This window comes from Spermophilus citellus (genome assembly GCF_964194105.1).
Source record: "Spermophilus citellus genome assembly, chromosome: 8".
NCBI classification, from domain to species: domain Eukaryota; kingdom Metazoa; phylum Chordata; class Mammalia; order Rodentia; family Sciuridae; genus Spermophilus; species Spermophilus citellus.
In genome coordinates, this window is record NC_138189.1 from 122,612,162 (window position 1) to 122,636,245 (window position 24,084).

General features: G+C 37.3%; 1 protein-coding gene across 3 annotated transcripts in view; it reads left to right on the top strand.

Annotated features, from left to right (window-relative positions):
• Window positions 1–367: 367 nt before the first annotated feature.
• GASK1B (golgi associated kinase 1B) overlaps window positions 368–24,084 on the top strand; it is a 53,467-nt gene continuing 29,750 nt past the window's right edge. The window contains exons 1-2 of one of the 3 annotated variants that reach the window (XM_081304137.1): window positions 368–637; window positions 1,768–2,911. In XM_081304137.1, coding sequence (XP_081160263.1) covers window positions 2,002–2,911 — 910 coding nt within the window. In that variant the 5' untranslated portion in view covers window positions 368–637; window positions 1,768–2,001. Of the gene's footprint in view, window positions 638–766; window positions 1,085–1,767; window positions 2,912–24,084 lie in introns of those variants that run through there. The other 2 variants (XM_081304136.1, XM_081304138.1) reach the window with 2 other exon arrangements.

Sequence of the window (24,084 nt, forward strand, 5' to 3'; positions counted from 1 at the left end):
GACATTTTCTCTTTCCTTCTCTACCTATTCCAATTCCTAGCACTTCTTCTTCTTCTTCTTCTTTTTTTTTTCATTGAAAAATATAGAACTTTTAAGACCTTACACCATGCTGTAATCTCTTTCCCACTTTACTTCCCAGTGTCACGACCTTTTTTTTTTTAGTAGGGAGAAAAAAGTCCTTGTTTCCCTTTGTGCCTTTTTGACTTCTGATTCCCTTTGCCATATAAGCAAATAGAATAAGCCAAAGTGAGAGCCCAAGGTCATCAGCTCCCCCGCCTTTGTACCAAGACATGCAAACAACCTAGGCCAATCCCTAACCTGTTTTTTTAAAAATGCCTCCAATCAGAGAGGCCCCATGACTGCTTTTTGTGAACTGCTGCACCATGTAACTGCTCACTATAAATGTCTCTCCCTATCTCTGCACTCTTATCTCACTGTTCTATTTCTCTCTCATTCATAGTAACCCTTTCTTAGCTTTTCTGATCTTCTAGGCCTTCTCTTCCCTGAACTGGGAGACAAGTGCTATTCTGCAAATGGCCAGGATGGTGAGGTAAGTGCTAGGTCCTGGAACCCTGGTGCTCCACTCTCCAGATACGTGGGATGGACAGAGGGGCAATGGCATTCTTCATTTTACAAGGTATTTATTCAGCAAGGGCTGCTCCACCAAACTAAACAAACACTCCAGATACTTTTTAACCTCACAAGACTGACATTTCTGAGTCTGTTTGCAAACAGGACACTAGAGGGCTCCCAGGGGTTAAAAATAAGCAGAAAGTTGTTTGAATGAAAACTGATTCTGTACGGCATTTGTTTTTTTTTAGAATATAAAATTAAAGTTTATTTTTCAAATCTTCTTTACCAAATCCTTGGATGTCTGAAAACGTCAGTAGCTAGTTTACAAGTATCCATTTTGCTTTGCCATCGGTGATTTTTGAGGGAGTTTTAAAGCTGAGCTGAAATGTTTGAACTGTGGAACACTCTTGACCATGAAATATGTTCTACTTACATGCCTCAGCCTTTAGAAGTTCTTTGCATTAGAGTCAGGGATTACATTCTTCCTGGAGCCAAGCTTGAGTCCAGCTGTGTAAGTAAGATTGCTTACGAGTTTCTTCTTTTCTAATAATGTGAAGAGATTGTACTAGAGATTCTTTTGTTTTCTTTCAGCTGACTTTGGTGGAAAGAAAATAAATGAAAAGTAGTTGGATTTGTGTTTGGTGTGTTTGTGTGTGACTGAATAAATGTAAGTGCTCCCGTGCTGTATAGACATTTATGGCTTTATATTCTAGTAACATTTAAAATATGAATAATGGAACACATGGTGAAGAAAAATCTGTATAACATTAGATTAAGATAATATGTTACTGAGTTTGAATGTTAATACTTTGTGCTCCTGCCTAATTAGTTAATGCATGATTTTTGAAAATAATGTAGGATAGCTATAAATTTTTAAAAGCCATCTGTCTTAAGTTATTTCTGCTGTGCAAAAAGGGAAAGCCCAGGTTGGTCAAATTTTACTGCTTTGCTTCAGAATCAAATTAAAAGACTCTAGCTACAAGTCATAAAATATTCTTGGATTTTTCGTGGCTTGTTTTCACAGCTTTAAACTGAATATAAACCTACACATCTATTTTGCTTTCATTTTTTAAACTTTACGTATTTAGTGGTAAAATTTATGGAAGGAAAGGGTTACTTTTTTCTTTCCTCTTGTAGAGGAACTGAAAGGGTTTGAGATGTGACTCAGTTAACTCTGTTTCCATTCATTCCCAGAATCAACTCTCATTTCTCCTTGGGGAGGTTGATAGAAGTTTAAAAGGTTTGTTGTGGCGAGTGTCAAAAACATTCTCAGCTCTATCACCAGGACTTCCCTTCCACTTCAACCCACTGGAGACCACTTAGATAACCAACCGGACACGACAGCTGAATTCAGGAAACCATGCATCGTATCAGCAGGAGCCAACTGCAGACCTTAAACTCTGTTCAACATGTGGATACAGCAGAGAAATGACCTGTCCAGACAAGCCAGGGCAACTCATAAACTGGTTCATCTGCTCCTTGTGCGTCCCGAGGGCGCGTAAACTCTGGAGCAGCCGGCGTCCCAGGACCCGGAGGAACCTTCTGCTGGGCACTGCCTGTGCCATCTACCTGGGCTTTCTGGTTAGCCAGGTGGGGCGGGCCTCAATCCAGCACGCACAAGCAGCCGACAAGAGGCCACCCCGCAGCCGCGACTCTGCAGAGGCATCCTTTCCTGAGATCCCCCTGGATGGCACCCTGGCTCCTCCTGAGTCCCAGGGTAATGGGACCACCTTGCAGCCCAATGTGGTGTACATTACCCTACGCTCCAAGCGCAGCAAGCCTGCCAATATCCGTGGCACTGTGAAACCCAAGCGCAGGAAGAAATATGCAGTTGCATCTGGTATCCCTGGTCAGGAAGCATTGGTTGGACCGTCCTTTCAGACACAGGACGCTGCAAGGGCAGCTGATGCTGAAGTGCTTGGGTATGCTCAGGGAGGAAATCTGGACAAGATTGGAGAACCATCCTGGAGGCTGGTGCGAGGCCCTGGATTCGGAACTGGGGTCTTAGACTTCCAGTTGCCCAAGGCCAGAGAGAGCAACATCAGGATCTACAGCGAGAGCGCCCCCTCGTGGCTGAGCAGAGAAGACATCCGCAGAATGCGCCTGTTGGCAGATGGTGCGGTGGCGGGAGTCCAGCCTGTGTCCTCAAGGAGTGGTGCCCGTCTGCTGGTGCTGGAAGGGAGCACAGCTGGCTCACTGCCTCGCTGTGGCCCTAGCCCCTGTGGCTTGCTCAAGCAACCATTGGACATGAGTGAGGTGTTTGCCTTCCACCTGGATAGGATCTTGGGGCTCAACAGGACCCTGCCGTCTGTGAGCAGGAAATCAGAGTTCATCCGAGGTAACAGATTCACATGTTTCGTTATTTGCAGCTGTTGGGGATTCGGGTTCCTTTCCCCTTTTCCCTTACTTTTTTTTTTTTTTTTTTTTAATGATTTCTCTCCACCCACGTTTCACATTTGGACAGCAGCAGCAGCAACAGCGTGTCTTTCCATACGCTTGGCATTCATTATTTTCCCAGCCTGGGAGGATATGAAAGTTCCAAAGAAATGCTGTGCTGGACATGCAAGAGTAAGCCCACACTGTGTAATCTTTGCTCTCCATTTCCCTGCTGCACTTCCCAATGGCTTATTAAATCTAATTAAAGCCAATGGCAATTTGCATGATGAGGAGAGGAAGCCAGGGTGGAGCGGTGGAGGCACAGAACTTGCTGACAGTCAGGCATGTTATTATAAGATACTGTGAAAGTAGAATTTTTTTTTCCTTTGGAAGTTTTTAAAAGTAAGAAGGAAATGAGTTATCTTTCTTCAGTAGACAGAATCTTTTCAAGAGGTCCAGAGCCAGACCATGTTAGACTCAATGCCTTGATTTTTTTTTCTCCAATGGATTTAAGCACTTTTATTTAACAAATAAAGAAAAAGAAGCAAAGACATTTGATGTTGTTCAGCATGGATACTAACTAGCCATTGGTTTCTTCAAGCTTCATGATGTGGTTTATTGAGTCTGATTTACAAGATTATCTCTACCTGGGAGACAAATGTTTTGATACATTATAGGATAGGTAGCCGATTAACTACAGTTGTAGATGAAAGTATTGATCTGTGGTAATGCCACACCACATAAAGGATATTCTCTGAATGTTGAGGTTATTCCACGATTTGAATCCAAAATACAGCAAATCAGTGGCTTGTGTTTGAATGCAGAATCATCTCAGAAGTTCTACCTGTGAATCCAGGTTGACCTAAGAGGCTGAGAAGGGCCCCAAAGAGATTGTAAACTCGAAGGATGCTCCCTTTCTTCCTGTTAGCATTACCTTTAGCTTTTCAGGAAGGTTCCCAGGGAGCTTGGAATGGAACAAATTAAAGTTATTGGGGGTAGCTTAAAACCAAACCACTATTCCTTTAGCTTTGGGATTATAATTTAGTTTTAGAATGGATATTTCTTAACGTACTAATGATTTGCTTACTGGCCTTCCTTACACTGCTTCATGGCTAAATGTTCAGGATTTACAGGTACATTTTGATATCTCAAGTTCATAAAATGATTTCCATAATTATGTCAATGTTGCTCATATCAAATATTTAATTTAATGTTGGTAAAAGCTAAATTTTGTTGAGTGCACCATTTACTATGCTCTATGCAAAGTGATTCATTAATTCATACAATCATGGATCCCTATAATTCTCATAATGATTCTATGAGGTAAGTGTTATTGTTATTCCCGCTTAATTGATAAGAAAATTGAGACTTATTCAGGCAAAATAGTTGGCCTCAATTTACACACCTAGTACATGGCTTCACTGCAATTCAAACAAGGCCAACAAACTTCAGAACATAACCTCTTAACAAGTGGACTTGGGTGACTGTATAATTTGTTTATTAGAGAAAACATTTGGCATTTGGTTTTTAGGGATTGGCTAACTTCACCTAGTATTATATTCTTTAGCTCCATTCATTTTCCTGCAAATGCCATGATTTTATTATCTTTTAAAGCTGAATAGTATTATATTGTGTATATATACCACATATCTTTATCCATTCATCTACTGAAGGGCATTTAGGTTGGCTCCACAGTTTAGGTGTTGTGAATTGTGCTGCTATAAACATTGATGTGGCTGTGTCTCTGTAGTATGCTGTTTTAAGTCCTTTGGGTATAGACTGAGGAGAGGGATAGCTGGGTCAAATGGTGGTTCCATTCCCACTTTTCCAAGGAATCTTCATACTGCTTTCCATATTGGCTGCACCAATTTGCAGTTCCACCAGCAATATGAGGGTGCCTTGTCCCCCACATCCTCACCAACATTTATTGTTATTTGTATTTCTTTATTTGTATTCTTTGCTACCATTCTGATTGGAATGAGATGAAATCTTAGAGTATTTTGGTTTGTATTTCTCTAATTGATAGAGATGTTGAACATTTCTTTCATATATTTGTTGATTTTTTATTGATTTTATTTTTTTAAATACACGACAGCAGAATGCATTACAATCCTTATTACACATATAGAGCACAACTTTTCATATCTTTGTATATAAAGTATGTTCACGCCAATTCATGCCTTTATACATGTACTTTGGGTTTTTTTTTGCATTACAATTCCTTTTATACAGCTATACCATATTTTTTCATATCGCTGTTTGTATATAAAGTATGTAGACACCCAATTTGAGTCCTCATACATGAACTTTGGATAATGATGTCCATCACATTCCACCATCCTTGCTAATTCCCTGCCCCCTCCCTTTGCCTCCCACCCCTCTTCTCTATCTAGAATTCATCTAATCCTCCCATCCTCCCCCTCTATACCCCACTATGAGTCAGTCACCTTATATCAGACAAAACATTCAGCATTTGTTTTTTTGGTTTTGGTTAACTTCACTTAGAATTATCTTCTCCAGTGCCATCCATTTACCTGCAAATGCCATGATTTTATTCTCTTTTATTGCTGAGTAAAATTCCATTGTGTATATAGGCTACTTTTCTTTTATCCATTCATCCACTGAAGGGCATCTAGGTTGACTCCACAGTTTAGCTATTGTGAATTGTGCTGCTGTAAACATTGATGTGGGCTGTGTCCCTGTAGTATCCTGTTTTTAAGACCTTTGGGAGAAAGAGGAGGAGAAGGATAGCTGAGTCAAATGGTGGTTCCATTCCCAGATTTACAAGGAATCTCCATACTGCTTTCCATATTGGCTGCACCAATTTACATCTTATCCAACACTTATTGTTGTTTGTCTTCATAATAGCTGCCATTCTGACTGGAGTGAAATGACATCTTAGAGTACTTTTGATTTGCATTTCTCTGATTGCTAGAGATAATGAGCATTTTTTCATATATTTGTTGATTGATTGTATATTCTCTTCTGAGAAATGTCTGTTCAGGTCATTGGCCCATTTATTGATTGGATTATTTGTTTTTTCAATGTTTAACTTTTTGAGTTCTTTATATACCCTAGAGATTTCTATCTGATGTGTGAGGGGTAAATATTGGCTCCTAGGATGCAGGCTCTCTGTTCATCTTAACAGAGTGTTTCTTTTGCTGAGAAGAAACTTTTTAGTTTGATTCCATCCCATTTATTGATTCTTGGTTTTAATTCTTGTGCTATAGGAGCCTTATTAAGGAAGTTGGGGCCTAATCCCACATGATGAAGATTAGGACCTACTTTTTCTTCTATTAGACTCAGATCTATTTTAAGTTAAGTTTTGTGCATGGTGAGAAATAGGGGTTTAATTTCATTTTGTTGAATATGGATTTCCAGTTTTCCCAACACCATTTGTTGAAGATGCTATCTTTTCTCCAGTGCATGGTTTTGGCACCTTTGTCAAATATAAGATAATTTTAATTTTGTGGGTTAGTCTCTGTGTCCTTTATTCTGTACCATTGGTATACCAGTCTGTTTTGGTGCCAATACCATGCTGTTTTTGTTACTATTGTTCTATAGTGTAGTTTAAAATCTGGTATAGTGATGCCACCTGCTTCACTCTTCCTGCTAAGGATTGTTTTAACTATTCTGGATGTCTTATTTTTCCAGATGAATTTCACTCTTTCTTTTACTATTTCAATGAGGAATGCCATTGGGATTTTGATTGGAATTGCATTAGATCTGTGTAGTGCTTTTGGTAGTATGGTCATTTTGATAATATTAATTCTGCCTATTCAAGAGCAGAATCTTTCCATCTTCTAAGGTCTTCTTTGATTTCTCTCTTTAGAGTTCTGTAGTTTTCATTGTATAGATCTTTTACCTCTTTCATTAAATTGATTCCCAAGTATCTTTTTTTTTTTGAGGTTATTGTGAATGGGGTAGTTTTCCTCTTTGCCTTCTCAGAAGATTTGTCACTGATATACAGAAATTTTGATTGATTATATAATCTTCTTCTGAGAAGTGTCTGTTCAGTTCCTTAGCCCATTTATTGATTGGGTTTTTTTTTTTTTTTGGTGTTTATCTTTTGAATTCTTTATATACCTTAGAGATTAGAGCTCTATCTGATTTGTGAGTGGTAAAAATTTGCTCCCAGAATGTAAGCTCTCTATTCATCTCATGGATTGTTTCTTTTGATGAACAGAAGCTTTTTAGTTTGAATCCATTCCATTTATTGATTCTTGATTTTAATCTTGTGCTATAGGAGTCTTATTAAGGAAGTCGGTGCCTAATTTGACATGATGGAGATTTGGGCCTACTTTTTTTTTCTAATAGGTTCAGGGTCTTTGGTTTAATTCCTAGGTCTTTGATCCACTTTGAGTTGAGTTTTTTTTTGCATGGTGAGAGATAGGGGTTCAGCTTCATTTTGTTGCATATGGATTTCCAGTTTTCCCAGCACTATTGTTGAAGAGGCTGTTTTTTCTCCAATGCATGTTTTTGGTGACTTTGCCTAATATAAGATAACTGTAATTACATGGGTTAGTCTCTGTGTCCTCTGTTCTGTACCATTGGTCTACCAGTGTATTTTGGTGACAATACCATGCTGTTTTTGTTACTATTGCTCTATAGTATAGTTTAAGATCTGATATTGTGATGCCACCTGCTTCACTCTTCTTGCTAAGGATTGCTTTAGCTATTCTGTGTCTCTTACTTTTCCAGATGAATTTCATGATTGATTTTTCTATTTCTATGAGGAATGTCATTAGGATTTTGATTGGAATGGCATTAAATCTGTATGGTGCTTATGGTACTGTGGTCATTTTGATAATATTAAATCTGCTTATCCAAGAACAAGGGAGATCTTTCTATCTTCTAAGGTCTTCTTTAATTTCTTTATTTAGTGTTCTGTATTTTTTGTTGTAGAGGTTTTTGGTTAGGTTGATTCCCAAGTATTTTATTGTTTTTGAGGCTATCGTAAATGGTGTTTCCCTTTCAGAGGATTTGTCACTGATGATATACAGAAATGCCTTTGCTTTATGGGTGTTGATTTCATATTCTAGTTCTTTACTGAATTCATTTCTTAATCTAGAAGTTTTCTGGTGAAATTTTTTGGATCTTACAGGTATAGAATTATATTATTGGCAAATAGTGCTGATTTGAATTCTTCTTTTTCTTGTTAGTATCCCTTTAATTTGTTTGGTCTGTCTAATTGCTCTAGCCAGTGTTTCAAGAACTATGTTAAATAGAAGAGGTGAAAGAGGACATTCCTGTCTTGTTCTAGTTTTTAGAGGGCATGATTTCAATTTTTCTCCATTTAAAATGATGGTGGCCTGGGGTTTAGCACTGATAGCTTTAACACTAGTTTTTCTAGTATTTTGAACATGAAGAGGTGCTGTATTTTGTTGAATGATTTTTCTATGCATCTATTGAGATGATTATATGATTCTCATCTTTAAGTCTGGTGATGTGATGAATTACATTTTTGATTTCCATATATTAAATAAACCTTGCATCTCTGGGAAGAACCCCACTTGATTATGGTGAACTATCATTTTGATATGTTTTTGTATCTGATTTGCCAGAATTTTATTGAGAATTTTTGCATCTATGTTCATTAGAGGTATTGGTCTGAAGCTTTCATGTGTCTTTGTGTCTTTGCATGGTTTTGGAATCAGGGTGATACTGGCCTCATAGAATAAGTTTGGAAGTGCTCCTCTTTTTCTATTTCACAAAATAATTTGGGGAGTATTGGTATTAGTTCTTCACTAAAGGTCTTGTAGAACTCAGCTGTGTATCCATCTGGGCCAGGGCTTTTCTTGGTTGGTAGGCTTCTGATGGCATCTTCTATTTCATTGCTTGAAATTCATCTGTTTAAATTGTGTATATCATCTTGATTCAATTTGGGCAAATCATATGACTCTAGGAATTTTTTGATGTCTTCAATATTTTCTATTTTATTGGAATATAAGTTTTCAAAATAATTTCTAATTATCTTCTGTATTTTTATAGTCTGTTGTGATATTTACTTTTTCATGTATGTTAGTAATTTGAGTTTTCTCTTTCCTTCTCTTTGTTAGCATGGCTAAGGTCTGTCAATTTTATTTATCTTTTTCAAAGAACCAAGTTTTTTTTTAATCAATTTTTTCTTTTGATTCAATTTCATTGATTCAGCTCTGATTTTAATTATTTCCTGTCTTCTCTTAATTTTGGTGTTGGTTTGTCTTCTTTTTCTTGGGTTGAGATATAATGTTAGGTAATTTATTTGTTGACTTTTTCTTCTTTTATTAAGGAATGAGCTCCATGCAATGAACTTTCTTCTTAGTACTGCCTTCATGTCCCAGAGATTTTGATATGTTGTATCAGTGTTCTCATTTACCTCTAAGAATTTTGTAATCTCCTCCTTGATATCTTTTGCAACCCATTGTTAATTTAGTAGAACATTATTGAGTCTCCAGGTGTTGGAGTACCTTCTATTTTTAATATTTATTTTATCATTGATTTCTAATTTCATTCCATTATGACCTGATAGAATGCAGGGTAGTATCTCTACATTTTTATATTTTCTAAGAGTTGCTTTGTGGTATAATATATAGTCTATTTTAGAGAATGATCCATGTGCTGCTGAGAAGAAAGTGTATTCATTCATTGAAGGATAAAATATTCTATATATGTCAGTTACATCTAAGTTATTGATTATATATTGAGTTCTAGGTTGTATATTGAGTCTCTTTGTTCAGCTTTTGTTTGGATGATCTATCCAGTAGTGAAAGAGATGTGTTAAAGTCACCCATTTTTCTTGTGTTATTATTTTCTTGTGTTCTATTTGATTCTTGAACTTGAGAAGAGTTTGTTTGATGACTGTAGATGCTCCATTGTTTGGAGAATATATATTTATAATTGTTATGTCCTGTTGGCGTATGGTTCCCTTTAGAAGTATGTAGTGTCCTTCTTTATCCCTTTTGATTAACTTTAGCTTGAAGTTTACTTTATTTGATATGAGGATGGAAACCCCTGCTTGCTTCAGCAATCCAAGTAAATGCTGTGATTTTTCCCAACCTTTCACTTTCAGTCTGTGGATGTCTTTTACTATGAGATGAGTCTCTTGGAGGTAGCATTTTGTTGGGTCTTTTTTTTTTTTTTTTGATCCAGTGTGCTAGTCTATGTCTTTTGATTGGTGAGTTTAGGCCATTAACATTTAGGGTTATTATTGAGACATGATTTGTATTCCCAGCCATTTTTGTTTATTTTTGGTATTTAACATGACTTGGTTTCTCCTCTGATTAGGTTTTTCTTTAGTGCAATCCCTCCCTCTGCTGATTTTCATCATTGTTTTTCATTTCCTCTTCATGGAATATTTTGCCAAAGATGTTCGGTAGGGCAGGCTTTCTAGTTGTAACTTCTTTTAATTTTTGTTTATAATGAAGGTTTTTATTTCTTCATCAAATCTAAAGCTTAATTTTGCTAGATTTAAGATTTGTGGTTTGCATTTATTTTCTTTCAGAGCTTGGTATATGTTGTTCCATGATATCCTGGCTTTGAGTGTCTGAGTTGAAAAATCTGCTGAGATACGAATTGGTCTCCCCCTATATGTGATTTGATTCTTCTGTATTGCATCCTTTAAGATTCTAACCTTATTCTGTATGTTAGGTATTTTCATTATCATATGCCCAGGCATAGATCTGTTGTAATTTTGTACATTTGGTGTCTTGTAAGCCTCATTTCATTTTCCAATTCATTCTTAATGTTTGGGAAATTTTCTGATATTATCTCATTGAAGAGATTGTGTATTCCTTTGGTTTGAAACTCTGTGCCTTCCTCTATCTCAATAACTCTTAGATTTTTGTCTTTTAATGCTGTCCCATAATTCTTGGATGTTCTGTTTATAGTTTCTTACTATCTTCACTGTGTGGTCAACTTTATTTTCCAGATTGTATACTTTGTCTTCATTATCTGACATTCTTTCTTCCAAGTGATCTAGTCTGTTGGTGATGCTTTCTGTTGAGTTTTTTTTTTTTTAAATTTGGTTTATTGTTTTTCTTATTTCAAGGAATTCTGATTTTTTTTCAGAGTGTGTATCTTTTTCTTGAAGTAATCTATTGCTACCTGTATTTGCTCTCTTATTTCTTTGTTGGAGTGATCAATTTTTGCCTGTATTTGTTCATTTAGGTCATTCTTTGACTCAGAGATCATTTTAATTATGAACATTCTGAACTCCTTTTCTGACATTTCATCAACTTCACTGTCCTTAGGTTCTGTTATTAGAGTGTCCTGGTTTATTTGGGGCATTTTCCTCCTTTGTTTTTTCATGTTTCTTATGTGTCTTCCTTTCTTGCAGTGTGTATCTGAGATATTATAGTTTCTACCTTGTAATCTTGTAGTTATCCTTGCAGATTATCTGTACCACACCTTGATGCTGGGCTTCCAGACCCTGCAGGTGTTCCATGATGGATGCTACTGTAACTGAAGGTGGTGATGGCAATAGGGGAGGTAACGTGAGATAGCAGTGGAGGTGTCCCAAGATGGATGCAACATCTTTCAGAGATGGAGTTAAAAGGGTTGGCATTACACTGGTTTTGGGATGCCTGCTCCAAGATGCAGTTGCTTCTAGGCCCAGTCTGTTGTCAAAAGGTAGAGGCTATTATGTGGGAAAGTCTATGGCAATGTCTGCAGTGGCCTAAGATAAAAGTGGGTTAGGCCTAGGCTCCCAGGTTGGGGAGTGGTGATGAACCTGGATCTACCCTGGGTCTGGGTCACACACAGGTAGGCAGAGGCAGATCTGGGCTGGGCCTGAGCTCCAGCAGGTGTCTAACTGTGATGGGATGGACCTGGGCTTGCAATTCATTTTTATATTATAAAATTTTCAAAGAAGAAAAGGTGAACTTTTGGATATATCTCAAGGCTAGATACACTGATATATCCTTTGAGCTTCCTGAGGACCCATTTCTTGGATGGAAATTGGGAGAATAAAGTAGTAGCTAGGAGCCTGACTCTGGACCTGGATTGCCTGGGCTTGCATTTTCCAGCTGTATTACCTGGAAATGTCAGTTTCTCTCTTTGCCTCAGTTTCCTCAGCTTGACAAAACTGCCTACCCTGTGAGGTTGTTATTTAGCTCAGACATGGACAACACTTAGTTCTTGGCACAGAGTTAACCTTCAATAACTCTTGGTTAGGGTTGTTACTATACTAAGCACAAAAAGGACCAAGTTAATTAAATTTCTCACATAGCCTTCAAACCTCAAAGACTATTTTTTTATGTTAAAAAAAGACTGAAGCCTTTGTTTCTTGACTGCTTAATTAAGATTTTTGTTACCAATATTCCTTTTAGATTTCAGATATTTAATTCTGTGCTCTTAATTTTACAGCATCTTAGAGAATAAAAATTCAATTTGAAGAAGGGGTTTATAAATGGAGTGTTCCTCTTTCCATTCATAAAGTAATGGAAATGATGGAAATAAATCAATAAAGTCACAGTGATGTGACTCAATTTGAGTTAAATCTCCAAGATTACACGTCAAACAATATCAGACCTTCCTTAGTTTTCTTTTTGGCGTCTTCTCCCATTTAGTTATTTAGAGTCATGAACTCAGGCCAGTTTCCTCAAGAACCTATGATGATTTGCATACAGTTTTAAACACTCTGCACAATATAATTCTACTCATTTAGACTGTTACTGTTAGGCAAAGTACACAAATAGACCATTTCTGGTCACTATGTAGACAATCATAGGTTCTCAGTACCTCTCTCTACCCACTTTTTCCTGGACTCTTCTTGATTTGTGTCTTTTTTTCTCCTAATTTGCATGAAAGTATGATTTTTTTTCCCAGAGCCCTCCTACTTTTCTCTTAGTCCAAGCTTAGCTTTACTTGAGCCTCTCTTCCACCCAAACAGGAAATCGATCTTATCTATCACCTATTTGTGGCTCATTCTGTATCATCATATTGCATAATACACATTTTTTTTAATCATATTTGCTTGTTTAATCATCTTTTCCTTGCCACTAGTCTCCAAGTACAGAGATATTACCTGTATTCTTTATTGTTGTAATTCTGGATCCTCATGGAGAATCTGGTACATAGTAGGTGAGATAGATATATGGGTTTTTTGGGGGGAGGGGTTACCAGGGATTGAACTCAGGGACACTCAACCAGAGCCACACACCAGCCCTGGCTTTGAACTTGCAATCTTTCTGTCTCAGCCTCCCTAACTTCTGGGATTACAGGCATGTGCCACCGTGACCGGTTCAATAAATATTTCAAAGAAATGCAGAAATGGATTACAGCTCCCAATACTCAGAACAAGTACTATCATTTTTAGTCTGAAATCCAGGCTGGGATTTCTCCTAGAGCACTCATGAAAATCATTCAACATTGTGGAGGTAATGACAAATGTCCTTGGCTGCCTCCTTATAGTGCTATGGTCTGTTGGCATTGTACTGTAGTATAATTTGATAATGGGCTTTCTGTAGGAGGAACAGTAGGATTTAATTTAGTATATATTTATTTGATGATCTGGCTTGATGTAAAAGTATATCTTTTAATATCAGGGAGAACAGGGAGCCAGCAAATTCTATAAGTGATATGGACTAAATGTTGTTTCTGTTCTTTGGCTTTTAATGTTTATGAAAATCAATTCATGACCATTACAAAAAAGGTAGCTGGTCTAAATTGCAAAATGAACATTAACTGTTTGAGATACCTCAGTTTATCTTTCCAAAATCCTATGCAGTAGACATGCAAAATCATGTCATTTAGAGATAAGAGAATAGCAAGCAGACTGATCACATTCACACAATAAGTTCAAATTCTTGAGTCCATCAAACACTCATTTTCTAAGTTCCAAGTCTTTCCTTTTTTTTTCCTTTTAAATCAATTTGCTTCTCACAACACATCTTTTAAGGGGCCATGGAGTGTGTCTTCTTTCTCCATGATCACAGCCTGTTTGTATATCTGGTTATTAATATAGTGATCCAGATAACTAATAATGATGCACAGACACAGGATATGGCACCTCTCTTCTCAAGGAGACAATAACCTTGGTCATAACTGAGAGCTACTGAATGCGATGATGTACAGGCACCATTCTGTTCTAAGATCTTTGTTTCTATTATCTTGTTAAATCTTCATAAAATTATGGAAGGTGTACCTAGGTATCCTAGAGCCTGGAGGCTCTATGACAGGCAATTTGTGGAAATAGAAATTGAGGCCTGGAAGAATTGGGCACCTTGCTCAAGATCTTACAAATTGCCTGCATATTAAAGGGATGTATGTGATATAAATGGAGATATGGGAGAGAATCAAATGCTACTATCTGAGTGTCTGGTTTGACCTCTGCTTCTTAGGTTAAACTTTTCTCCATTGATTCAGTCTAAAGACCAAGAATCCCTATTTCAGATGCTTCTCTACTTATCTTGGGTTATGACTTGATAAGTTTTGGAAGTTGAAAATGGACTTAATGTACCTAATGTTTTAGTCAGCTTTTTTGTTCTGTCACCAAAAGACCTGACAAAAACAACTTTAAAGGAGGAAAAGTTTTTTTGGGGGGCTCATGGTTTTAGAAGTCTTAGTCCATAGATGGTCAACTCCATTCCTGGGGGCCTGAGGTAAGGCAGAATGTCATAGAGGAAGGGTGTGGCAGAGGAAAAACAGCTAGGATCATGGCACCAGGAAACAGAGAGAGCTCCTCTCACCATAGACAAAATATATATTCCAAAGGCACACCCTAAGGGGCCCACCTCCTCTAGTCATCTCCTACCTGTGTGCACTTACCACCCAGTTAATCCTTATTAACAGATTATTTCACTGATTGGGTTAAGACTTTCATAACCTAATCATTTCACTGATAAACTTTCTTTCATTTTCTCATACATGAACTTTTGGGAGACACCTTATATCTAAACCATAACACCTAACTTACTGAATAGTGTAGCTTAGCCTATCTGACCTTAAAAATGATCAGGCAGCCCACATGAGCCTAGATGGGCAAAATCATCTAACACAAAGCCTGTTTTATAATACAGGCTTAGGTACACACAGAGATGGGCATTTTGTGTGCATTATGGGATATGGAAATCAACACACAGTATGCAGAAATGCTGGCAATGCAGAACACTGTGGAGTATCTGCTGTCTGTTCTGGTGATTGTGTGGCAGAATGGGGTGCATTGCCACTGCCCAGAATCACAGCAGAATATACATGATGTATCATCATCCCAGGGAAAGATCAACATTCAAAATTTAAAGCACACTTTCTACTGAAATTTGTAAGCTGGATCATGGTAAGTTGGGAACTGTCAGTATGCAGTCCATCTTCAGGTTTTTTTTTTCTTAATTGATAAAACTGATATAGGTGATCCAGTTATCACAGTGTCTCTAGCTAAGGTTAGTCTGGGGCAAGTAATTGGTTTTATGATGATTAATTCTAGATGATTCTTCTGAATATACAAATAGACATTTGAAATTGGTGGTCTAACCAGGTTTATACTGTGTACCAGATCATTTTCTAACAGGTGTCACACCAAAGATATCCTGGAAAAGAAATGTATACTTGGGGAAGGACAAGGCTGTAATTAGGTAGGGAGTGACAGCAGTGTACCACAGTACAGCAATTATCACTGGTGCAGATTCTCAAGCTCTGTGTATCTGTAAGGCACATGCAATACTGAAATAAAGCATCAAGTGTCCTTTGTTTAAAAACAATTCCATATTTTTTGCAATTGGATTCAATTGTGAATCTATAAAGAATATAGTGTTATGCATCAGATAGTGACTATACTATATTTGATGTCTTTTGTCTATTATGCTCTAATAAATCTGTATAGCAGATGTTACTATTATTTTAAATACTGGAATGCTAAGGCTCAACAAAACCATGAAAATATCCCCATAACCTAGCTAATGAGCAGAGGAATGGCAATTTGTATCCTACTCTTTCATACACTAATGTCTCAACCTGTTGCTTCTATTAGCCCACACCATTTCTCAAATATAATGTGGTGTAATTATGAGATACTGACCAAAATGGCCACATTTTAGCATGGTGGATTTTGATTTTACCAGTATTCCAAGATTTCTTTTTAATTTCTTTTTTCAACTCAACAATATAACTTTGCTAATTTTCTTACTCAAGGGACTCTGAACACTGCTACAAGTAATTTTTTTTAATGCAAGCCAGTGCTCCAATACTTAACAGATTTCTTTGTTTACCATAACAACCATATGTATGCAAATGTGACTGAATATATCAGTTTGTTTTCTGCCTTTCTGTACTTGTACAAGTCTCAAATCATTGCAAAAGCCACCAGACATTGTGTGGTGCTGATACATTTGGATAATCTTTTTGAACAAAATAGATGAAAGTATTTGTTTAGGAGAAGACAAAGCAGACTATGTCCATGTAAAAGTCAAGAGCATGAGAAAAGAAAATCAAGTACCCTTCTGTGATCTTTGATTTAGTATCTTTGCCAAAGCTCCCTTTATCGTTTTCATAGTCACAGTAATGTGAATGAATCTTGGGGGACACCATTTGGGTAGCATTTAAGCATTGTACTATTTTTCATGCCCAGCATGGAAGATGCATTATGTATGCTTTATTTTTAGGAGACTGCTTTATTGCCACAGAACTGTCATACTGAATTAAGGTAGCCTAGTTCCAGGAATTCTGTATGGCAGACTGCTTTGATGACAAACTACAGGCACCCCACAAACTTCCATTTAAATTCATTGTAGATCCCAAGTCGCTCACTGTTTTCCAACTTGCATTGCCTCTTCTTATTATAGAGTAGGAAAAAGACACTGTGTATTTTTCACCGTTTTTTCAAGTCCATTTGAGCAGCATTGTGAATTCTGGATGGAGCAGTTGCCAAGGCCGAGGGATGGGATGGCAGCTTGGCAGTTTATAGTTTCTGTCTTTCAGGTAAGGAGAGAGTCCAAAAGGGAGCAGGGAGTTTTGAGAATAACTCAGATGCCCCTACTACTTAGAAACATGCTGGCTTCCAAATTTTAGAAATCTTTGACGCATCTGCAAACTTTCTTAAAATATTTGTTTGGGGGTATATAAACATGCCTAATTTTGAAAATTGTGATTGAAAGCATATTGTATTCTTTATCAGAGAGGCCCCAAGGCTATTTCTTTAGCAATCAAATTGAGCTGGTCTGCTTAATACTTGCATTCATCAGTGAACAAAGGTCTACTGAGCATCCATTCTCAGCAAGCCTCTGCCGCAGTGAAATCTTGTTTGCTCACTACATACCTTCATGGACAAACTGCGGGAGCCAAGCAACCTTCTCCGCTGTGCTTCTGGTATTTGTCCCTTGATCTCACACATGGCTGGGAGAGAAGGGGCAATGAATGGTTGTCACAGTACCCACAGTGTAGAGAATGTTTGTGCCTTAACTCCACACAATCTGTTTTTTTCTATACATCACATTTATCTTTATTACTTTAACATATATTTATTGAGCACCTGCTATGACCCAGCCACTCTTCTAGTCACCAGGATTGCATAAATGAACAGAATAGTCAAGAATCCCTACCCTCATGGAACTAAAAGTAATGGGTGCTTAGAGAGTTCAGTGGCCTGAGGAGAATCTTGCTGTCACTGATTTCAGAATTTACTCAGTACATCTTGAGCTCAAGGACATGACCTCTATCAAAGAGGACTGACTCTGCTGCAGATCTGGCTTAGTCTAAAGACCAGGAGACTGCTTTATTGCCACAGAACTGTCTACTGTACAGTAAGACTTCCTTCCTAAGTTAATGGGCAAATATTACATCATACTGTGCAGTAGGACTTCCTTCCTAAGTTAATGGGCAAATATTACAGTTTCAATCCAATTCAGTTGCAATCAGTTCAGGAATAATGGGATTTACTTTTATTTGTTAGTAGAAACCACTGTAGTTTCTAATTTATATAGTTATGTAGTTAAAGGTGTGAACTGGCAATGTAGGCTCCCTGAGTTTGAATCCTGATTCTGTCACTTCTGCTTTGTGACCAGAAGCAAGTTACTTAATTTTGTACTTTTGTTTTCTTCATTGGTATAATAGGGATGGTGATAATGATCCTACTTAGATGTGTTGTGAGAATTGTGTTGGTATGTATAAAATATTTGTAACAGGGCCTAACACATACTCATAGGAGTTGCCTTTTATTTTCATTCAGTTTGAAGCTGATTTAGCTCTTTGTGATATGTTTCTTTAGATTTTATTAGTTTATTTTATCTAAATTGATGTTTACTTGCACTAAATAAATGGGCACCAAAATGTTTTATTTAAACAAAGTTCTTGGAATAATGAATAGCAATCTCTCAGTTATTGAGTGCTAAACACTTTACATTCATTATCTCATTTAATTTCACAACAGTCCCATACATCAGATATTCTTGTATAGATTTCTGGTAGGAAACCTGAGGCTTGAAGATTTATATATGACCTCCAAAGGCCCACAGGTGGTGCACAGTGGGGCTGCGCTACAGACCTGAGTTGGGAGGAGTCAGTAGTCTTACTCTTTTTCACTGTGCCTTACTGCCTCCCATTGTCCCTCACATCCAAGAATTGTACCTGTGGCCTTTCCCTGTTAATCAGACACCCAGATTACAACCTGGTTTCCCTCATTTCTGTAGTCTAATTCCTGAATATGTCTCTGATGTCTTTAACTCTTCTCTGTCTCATGATAGTGACCTTGGGTCAGGAGGTGAGAGGCAGGAGGGATGCTCCCACCTCTTTAATTTTCCTTGTTCTAAGTCTTATAGAATTATGGATACATGGGAGTGAATAGTTGAGCACAAGCTGGACTGAATAAGGACACGGAAACATCTCTACATTCCTGGATAATTTTTTCAATTTTTTTCTCTAATCCTTCTCAATTTATTTACAGTAAGACCATTGAAATCACATATTTCCAGGATGTCACAACAATGAAATTTTTATTCTGGGTCAACTGGTCATTGCCAAGAACATTGTGGGGTCCTGAAAATTTTATTCATCCATTTATCAAATACTTTGAATGTTCTCTCTAGTTTAGATATTGCTCAGGACTTAGAGATGCAAAGATGACTAAGCAGTGGTGTCTGTTTTTACAGGGCTCCCAGCTTGGAAGACAAGAGACAGCTAAGCAAACCCACCATCCTAGAAGGGTATGATAAACTCCTCAATGGAGATATTTTTAGGAAGGCCTGCATGCCCAGAGAGCAAGCAAGATAATTTAACCTAGATTGTATAAATAGACTTTTGGAAGAGGTAATTGGCTCTTAACGATCAATGTGGGTGGAGTATGAGATGTGACAGTGTAGGCAGAGGAGAGAGAATAGATTGGAAAACTTGTGAAGGAAGCATGCGTTCAAAACTGCAAATATTTCTGAAAAACTGGAAATTGAGGTTTGTGGGGATGAAGTGAGATAAATCTATGGTAAGTAGAGAGTGAGTTATGTTTTATTTTTATGTAAGGAGCACGAACTTCATCTTGCAGATGATGAGGAATCACTGAAGGGTTTGAAGAGGGGAGTGATGTAATTGGGCTTTGCATTGTAGAAGGTTGCTCTGGTCAGGAATTCATGGCTCCTTGAACTACAGTAATACGTACTAAATCCTGAAGGAATAAATCATTCTAATATACCCATGACTTTGTCTGCAAAGATTGCTTGTTTCTGTATTCTGGCATAGTCATCACATTGTCACCACCCGAAGTCAAATTTGATTCCTGGTTTTTTTTAATGGAACATTGAGACAGGAAGAGTCTGGAAGTTTCCATTTATATAGCAGAAGTCTTTTGTAGCGGATGTCCAGGTCAGGCCTAGAAAGTAGAAGTTCCTGCCCATTAGTCAAAAGTTCAGAACAAAGAAGGACACTCTGGTCAGGTGTGGTGGTGCAAGCCTGTAATCCCAGCAGGCTGGGGAGGTTGACACAGGAGAATGGCAAGTTCAAAGCCAAAGGAGAATCGCAAGTTCAAAGCCAGCCTCAGCAAAGGCGAGGTACTAAGCAACTAAATGAGACCCTGTCTCTAAATAAAATACAGAATAGGGGTGGCTCAGTGGTCGAGTGCCCCTGAATTCAATCCCTGGTTCCAAAATAAATAAATAAATAAATAAATAGAAGGGCACTCTGTTTTTAAGGTAGAGCTGATGGTTTAAGCATTTCACTGTTTCACTGGGTTGTCAAAAGAGCCTGCCCAGGTGGATTTGAAAGATACATTTGTTCCATCTTGGGGAAATTAGTGCTTTGTGGGGACCAGTAATAATACCAGGAATAGAATCAATGACTTGTGACTCCTTTCTTAACTCCACTCACCCCAAACCAACTCTCAGTTCTCTTTCAGCAAATGTTCTTCCCCTTATGAACCCTGGCTTCTGACCACATTCTTGAGACACAGCATTTCTGGATCTCTTGGTTTAATCACAAGAGCTCCATCTTTAGTTCTTCACGTTTCCTTCAAAACATTTGTTCACCTGGTGGACATCTGTGTGTACCTGTCTATTCCTATTCACCTCAAAGGCTTTGAACTTGACTGAGAGTAGGACCTTGTAAGGCCACATTTTTAACACAGCTGTCTGAATTTTTTCTATCCCAAACCTGAGAACCAAACAGGCCCAGATAGGTAGCAAGGAATGCTTGTATATCCTTACAAATCTATAATACCTAATGAATAAATGAATAATACCTAATAAATAACTGAATTAACAATACATAAAATACTGAGAATATATAAAATTTCCATCTAATTTTCAAACTCACTCCTCAGAAACCTTGTATTAGTCTTCTGTTCTCCCTCATACTTACTAATTTGCTTATGTTCACCAACCTCATGCCAAGAGATCTTACTCTGCTTGTTCATACTTCAGTCTAATACTTCTTTAATTGCCAAAATCCTATCATGGTTAATGTTTTAGTTAGAGATTTTTTTTTTTTTTTTTGCTACAGTGACTGAAAGACCTAATAAGAATAATAAAGAGGAGAAAAAGCTTGCTATGGCTCAGGTTTGAGAGGTTCAGTCCATGGATGTTTGACTCTATGGCTCTATAGCTCTGAGCGTGCCATGAGGCCATGAACAGAAGGTTATGGTGAAGGAGAGCAGCTAAAGATGGGGCTACAGGAAGCAGAAAGAGAGAGCTCCCCTCACCAGGGACAAAATATATACCCCCAAGGCATGCCCTAGTGACCTATTTCCTGTAGACACACCCTTCTTGTCTGCAGTTATCATCTGGTTAATCCATGTCAGTGGATTAATCTACTGATGAGGTTACAGCTATTGTAATCTAATCATTTTTACCTCTGAAATTTCTTGCATTGTTTCAAAAATGAGCTTTTGGGGGACACAACATATTCAAACCATAATATAATAAACATAGTAGAAAAGGAGAGCTGATCCCTTAAGGGATTCCTTAACACTTAGATGCCTGCCACAGTATCGTGAGGGTTGATTCAATGTTAATAATTGCCTTTTCCAAAAGGAGACCTGTAGCATGAAAAATTTCCCTCAAAGCATTGTTGATAGTTGTGATGGAGCCCAACAGAATTTGTTTCCTATAGCAAAGATGCTCCTCATTTTGTCTAGTCTTTGTTTTCTTTAATGAGTTTTAGAAAGTTGTTTACAGAGAAGGTGAACCATCTGAGCTGGAACGTCACTTTCTTTACATCTTGGTCAGGGGAAGTCTTGGAAATTGGTCCATACGATAAAAAGGACTTTTGATTTCAGAGCTCAGTAAATTTTTACTTATTTTTGCAAAGTAACAAATACTGATAGACATTTAGCCTCTGCCCAACATGCTTAGCATTCACCTATAGTGCAACGAAACCAGTCAGTCAATGTTCAAAGTGAAGGGCATTTAATAAATCTAGACAAAGAAGATTGTGCAAAGCATTTATTCTTGGTTAATTTTCATGTTCATCTTTTCAGAAGGATGTCTTCTTTGTGCTTTTGAATAGAAACATGACTTGAGAGAACATCAAAATTCAAGGGAAATATTCAGATATCGGATAAAAGTTTTACTGGCAAGTCTCATTTTTTAAGACAGCTGTGTAACCTTTAATTCACATGAACACTCACGTATCTTTTAAAACCTGCTTTCTCACCAAACTGACAGTTAGAATTTTATCTCTTCACTGTTAAAATTTCTCCAGAGAGTAAAGTACTGCATCATTTTGACAAACCCGAATGTGAAGAGATGAATGGTCCTTATCCCCCAAACACTTCAGGGCAAGTTGCTTTAACCAGATACCTGTTTTCAGAGGTGATTTTTCTGTCATCAGTTTAAATCTATCAAAGTTCATTTAATTCTTTTAAAAGCCATATTTCATATAAAGTGGAGTTCTCCTCACAGTAGTGAGTACTTCTCTGAGATCCTGAGCCATTCTGACTACTACTGTTCCCTGCAAGGGCCGCACACTCTCACACATAGCAAGAAGACCCGGGAATGAATGTGGAAAAGAACCTCATCATCTTGGATTCAAAAGTCTGCACATTGCTGTTCTCCCCACGTTCTTCATATGCTTTGGAAATCCCCTTTCCTGAGGTGCACGGATTCCTGCCAGGCCAGGAAAGAATGTCTTTATGTGGTCGTCAGCATTCAAAATATTTTGCTGAGGGGACATGGATGGTTATAGAGAAAAACCACAGGATATTAATTGAAAAGCAATTATTCTTTCAGTTGAACATCAGCTTTGGCAGTTTGAGAACAATTTTTAATTGCTAGTACAAAAACTGTACCACTCAAAGAATCTAATGAGGGCTGGGTGTGTAGCTTAGAAATAGAATGCTTGCCTATGTGCATAAGGCCCTGGGTTTGATCTCCAGCACCCACTTTTTCCCCCAAAAGAAATTTGCTGTTCTAAAGTAGAGAAATGGTAAATGAACCATAGTAAACTCATGTCTAGCAGAGGAATGTAGGCTAAAGATGGCCTAGTCCGTATTTTTATTTTATGAATTAAGAGTGGTTTCTGTAATTTTAAATGATTGAAACATATCAAGAAAGTAACATTACTATGACACTTGAAAACCATATGAACTTTCAGTTTCAGTGTTCATAATAAAATTTTATAATTCCAAATGGTATTTTTTCTTTGCATATATTTTGTTTCTTTTCCTTGGTAGAAATGTACACTCCATGAAAGCAAAAATGTATTGACATTTATCTTATTTATGCATTTAAATTCGGGTTCTAGAACACTGATGGAGAAAATGCTAAAGAAGCAATAAAGATCAGTTGAAGACTGATGCATTATGTGACTGTATAATGTATGTATGTGGTAATAATCACCACAGAATATTTCTGGGGATGCATTTATGTTAGGCACCAGGTTGAAAGCTTTATGTATTCTTTTTTTATGTTTTTCTTCTTATTTGATACATAAAACATAAAAATTATACATATTAATAATAACCATGTAGTGTTTTGATACATTTGTACATGACAAAATGTTCAAACCAGGTAAAATGTATCTATCATATCTGCCATTGCACAGCTGGTTGACTATAGGTAACAATAATATACTTCAACAAGTTAGAAAAAAAGAATTCTGAATGTTTCTACCATGAAGAAATGAAAAAAAAAAGTTAGAGAAGAGAATTTTAAATGCATGAACTCATTTAATTTCAACAAGTCAGTTATCAGACCCATTTTACAGAAGAAGGGAGCAAGGGTTAGAGGGATTATATAACTCATCTGATGTGACAAATCTAAGTAACCATAATTCAAAAAGTCTGTTGGTTTCCAGAATTTGAGCTCCAATCATAAGCTATTCCTTTTTCTTAAATTTCTAAAAGCTTTTTATATATTCAGGTGAAAAAGAAAGAGATAGGAAAATACTGGAGGTAAATATACACATAATAGAACCAATTACTGGGTTGTAGATGGTTTTGGTTTTCTTAGCTGTACATTTTTATGTTTTTCCACATTTCCTAAAATGAAGGTATTTATGTTTAGTTACTTTTACAATAAAAACTGGATATTTCTAAAGGGAGAAAGAGCCAAGACTTAAACTGTTTATGCAGAGCATTTCCTGTTCAGCTGAGGGTCTTGTGTGAATTGCTAAGGAAACTCTGTGGTCCTGTCTGTCCTGTGTATTGATCTGTGTTGTTGAAGTTCAGTATTGGGTTTCAATTCCTTTTGAGTACTTCCTAGCCCCTAGAATAGAAAGCACTTTTTGAGTATAACTTTGGTGGAA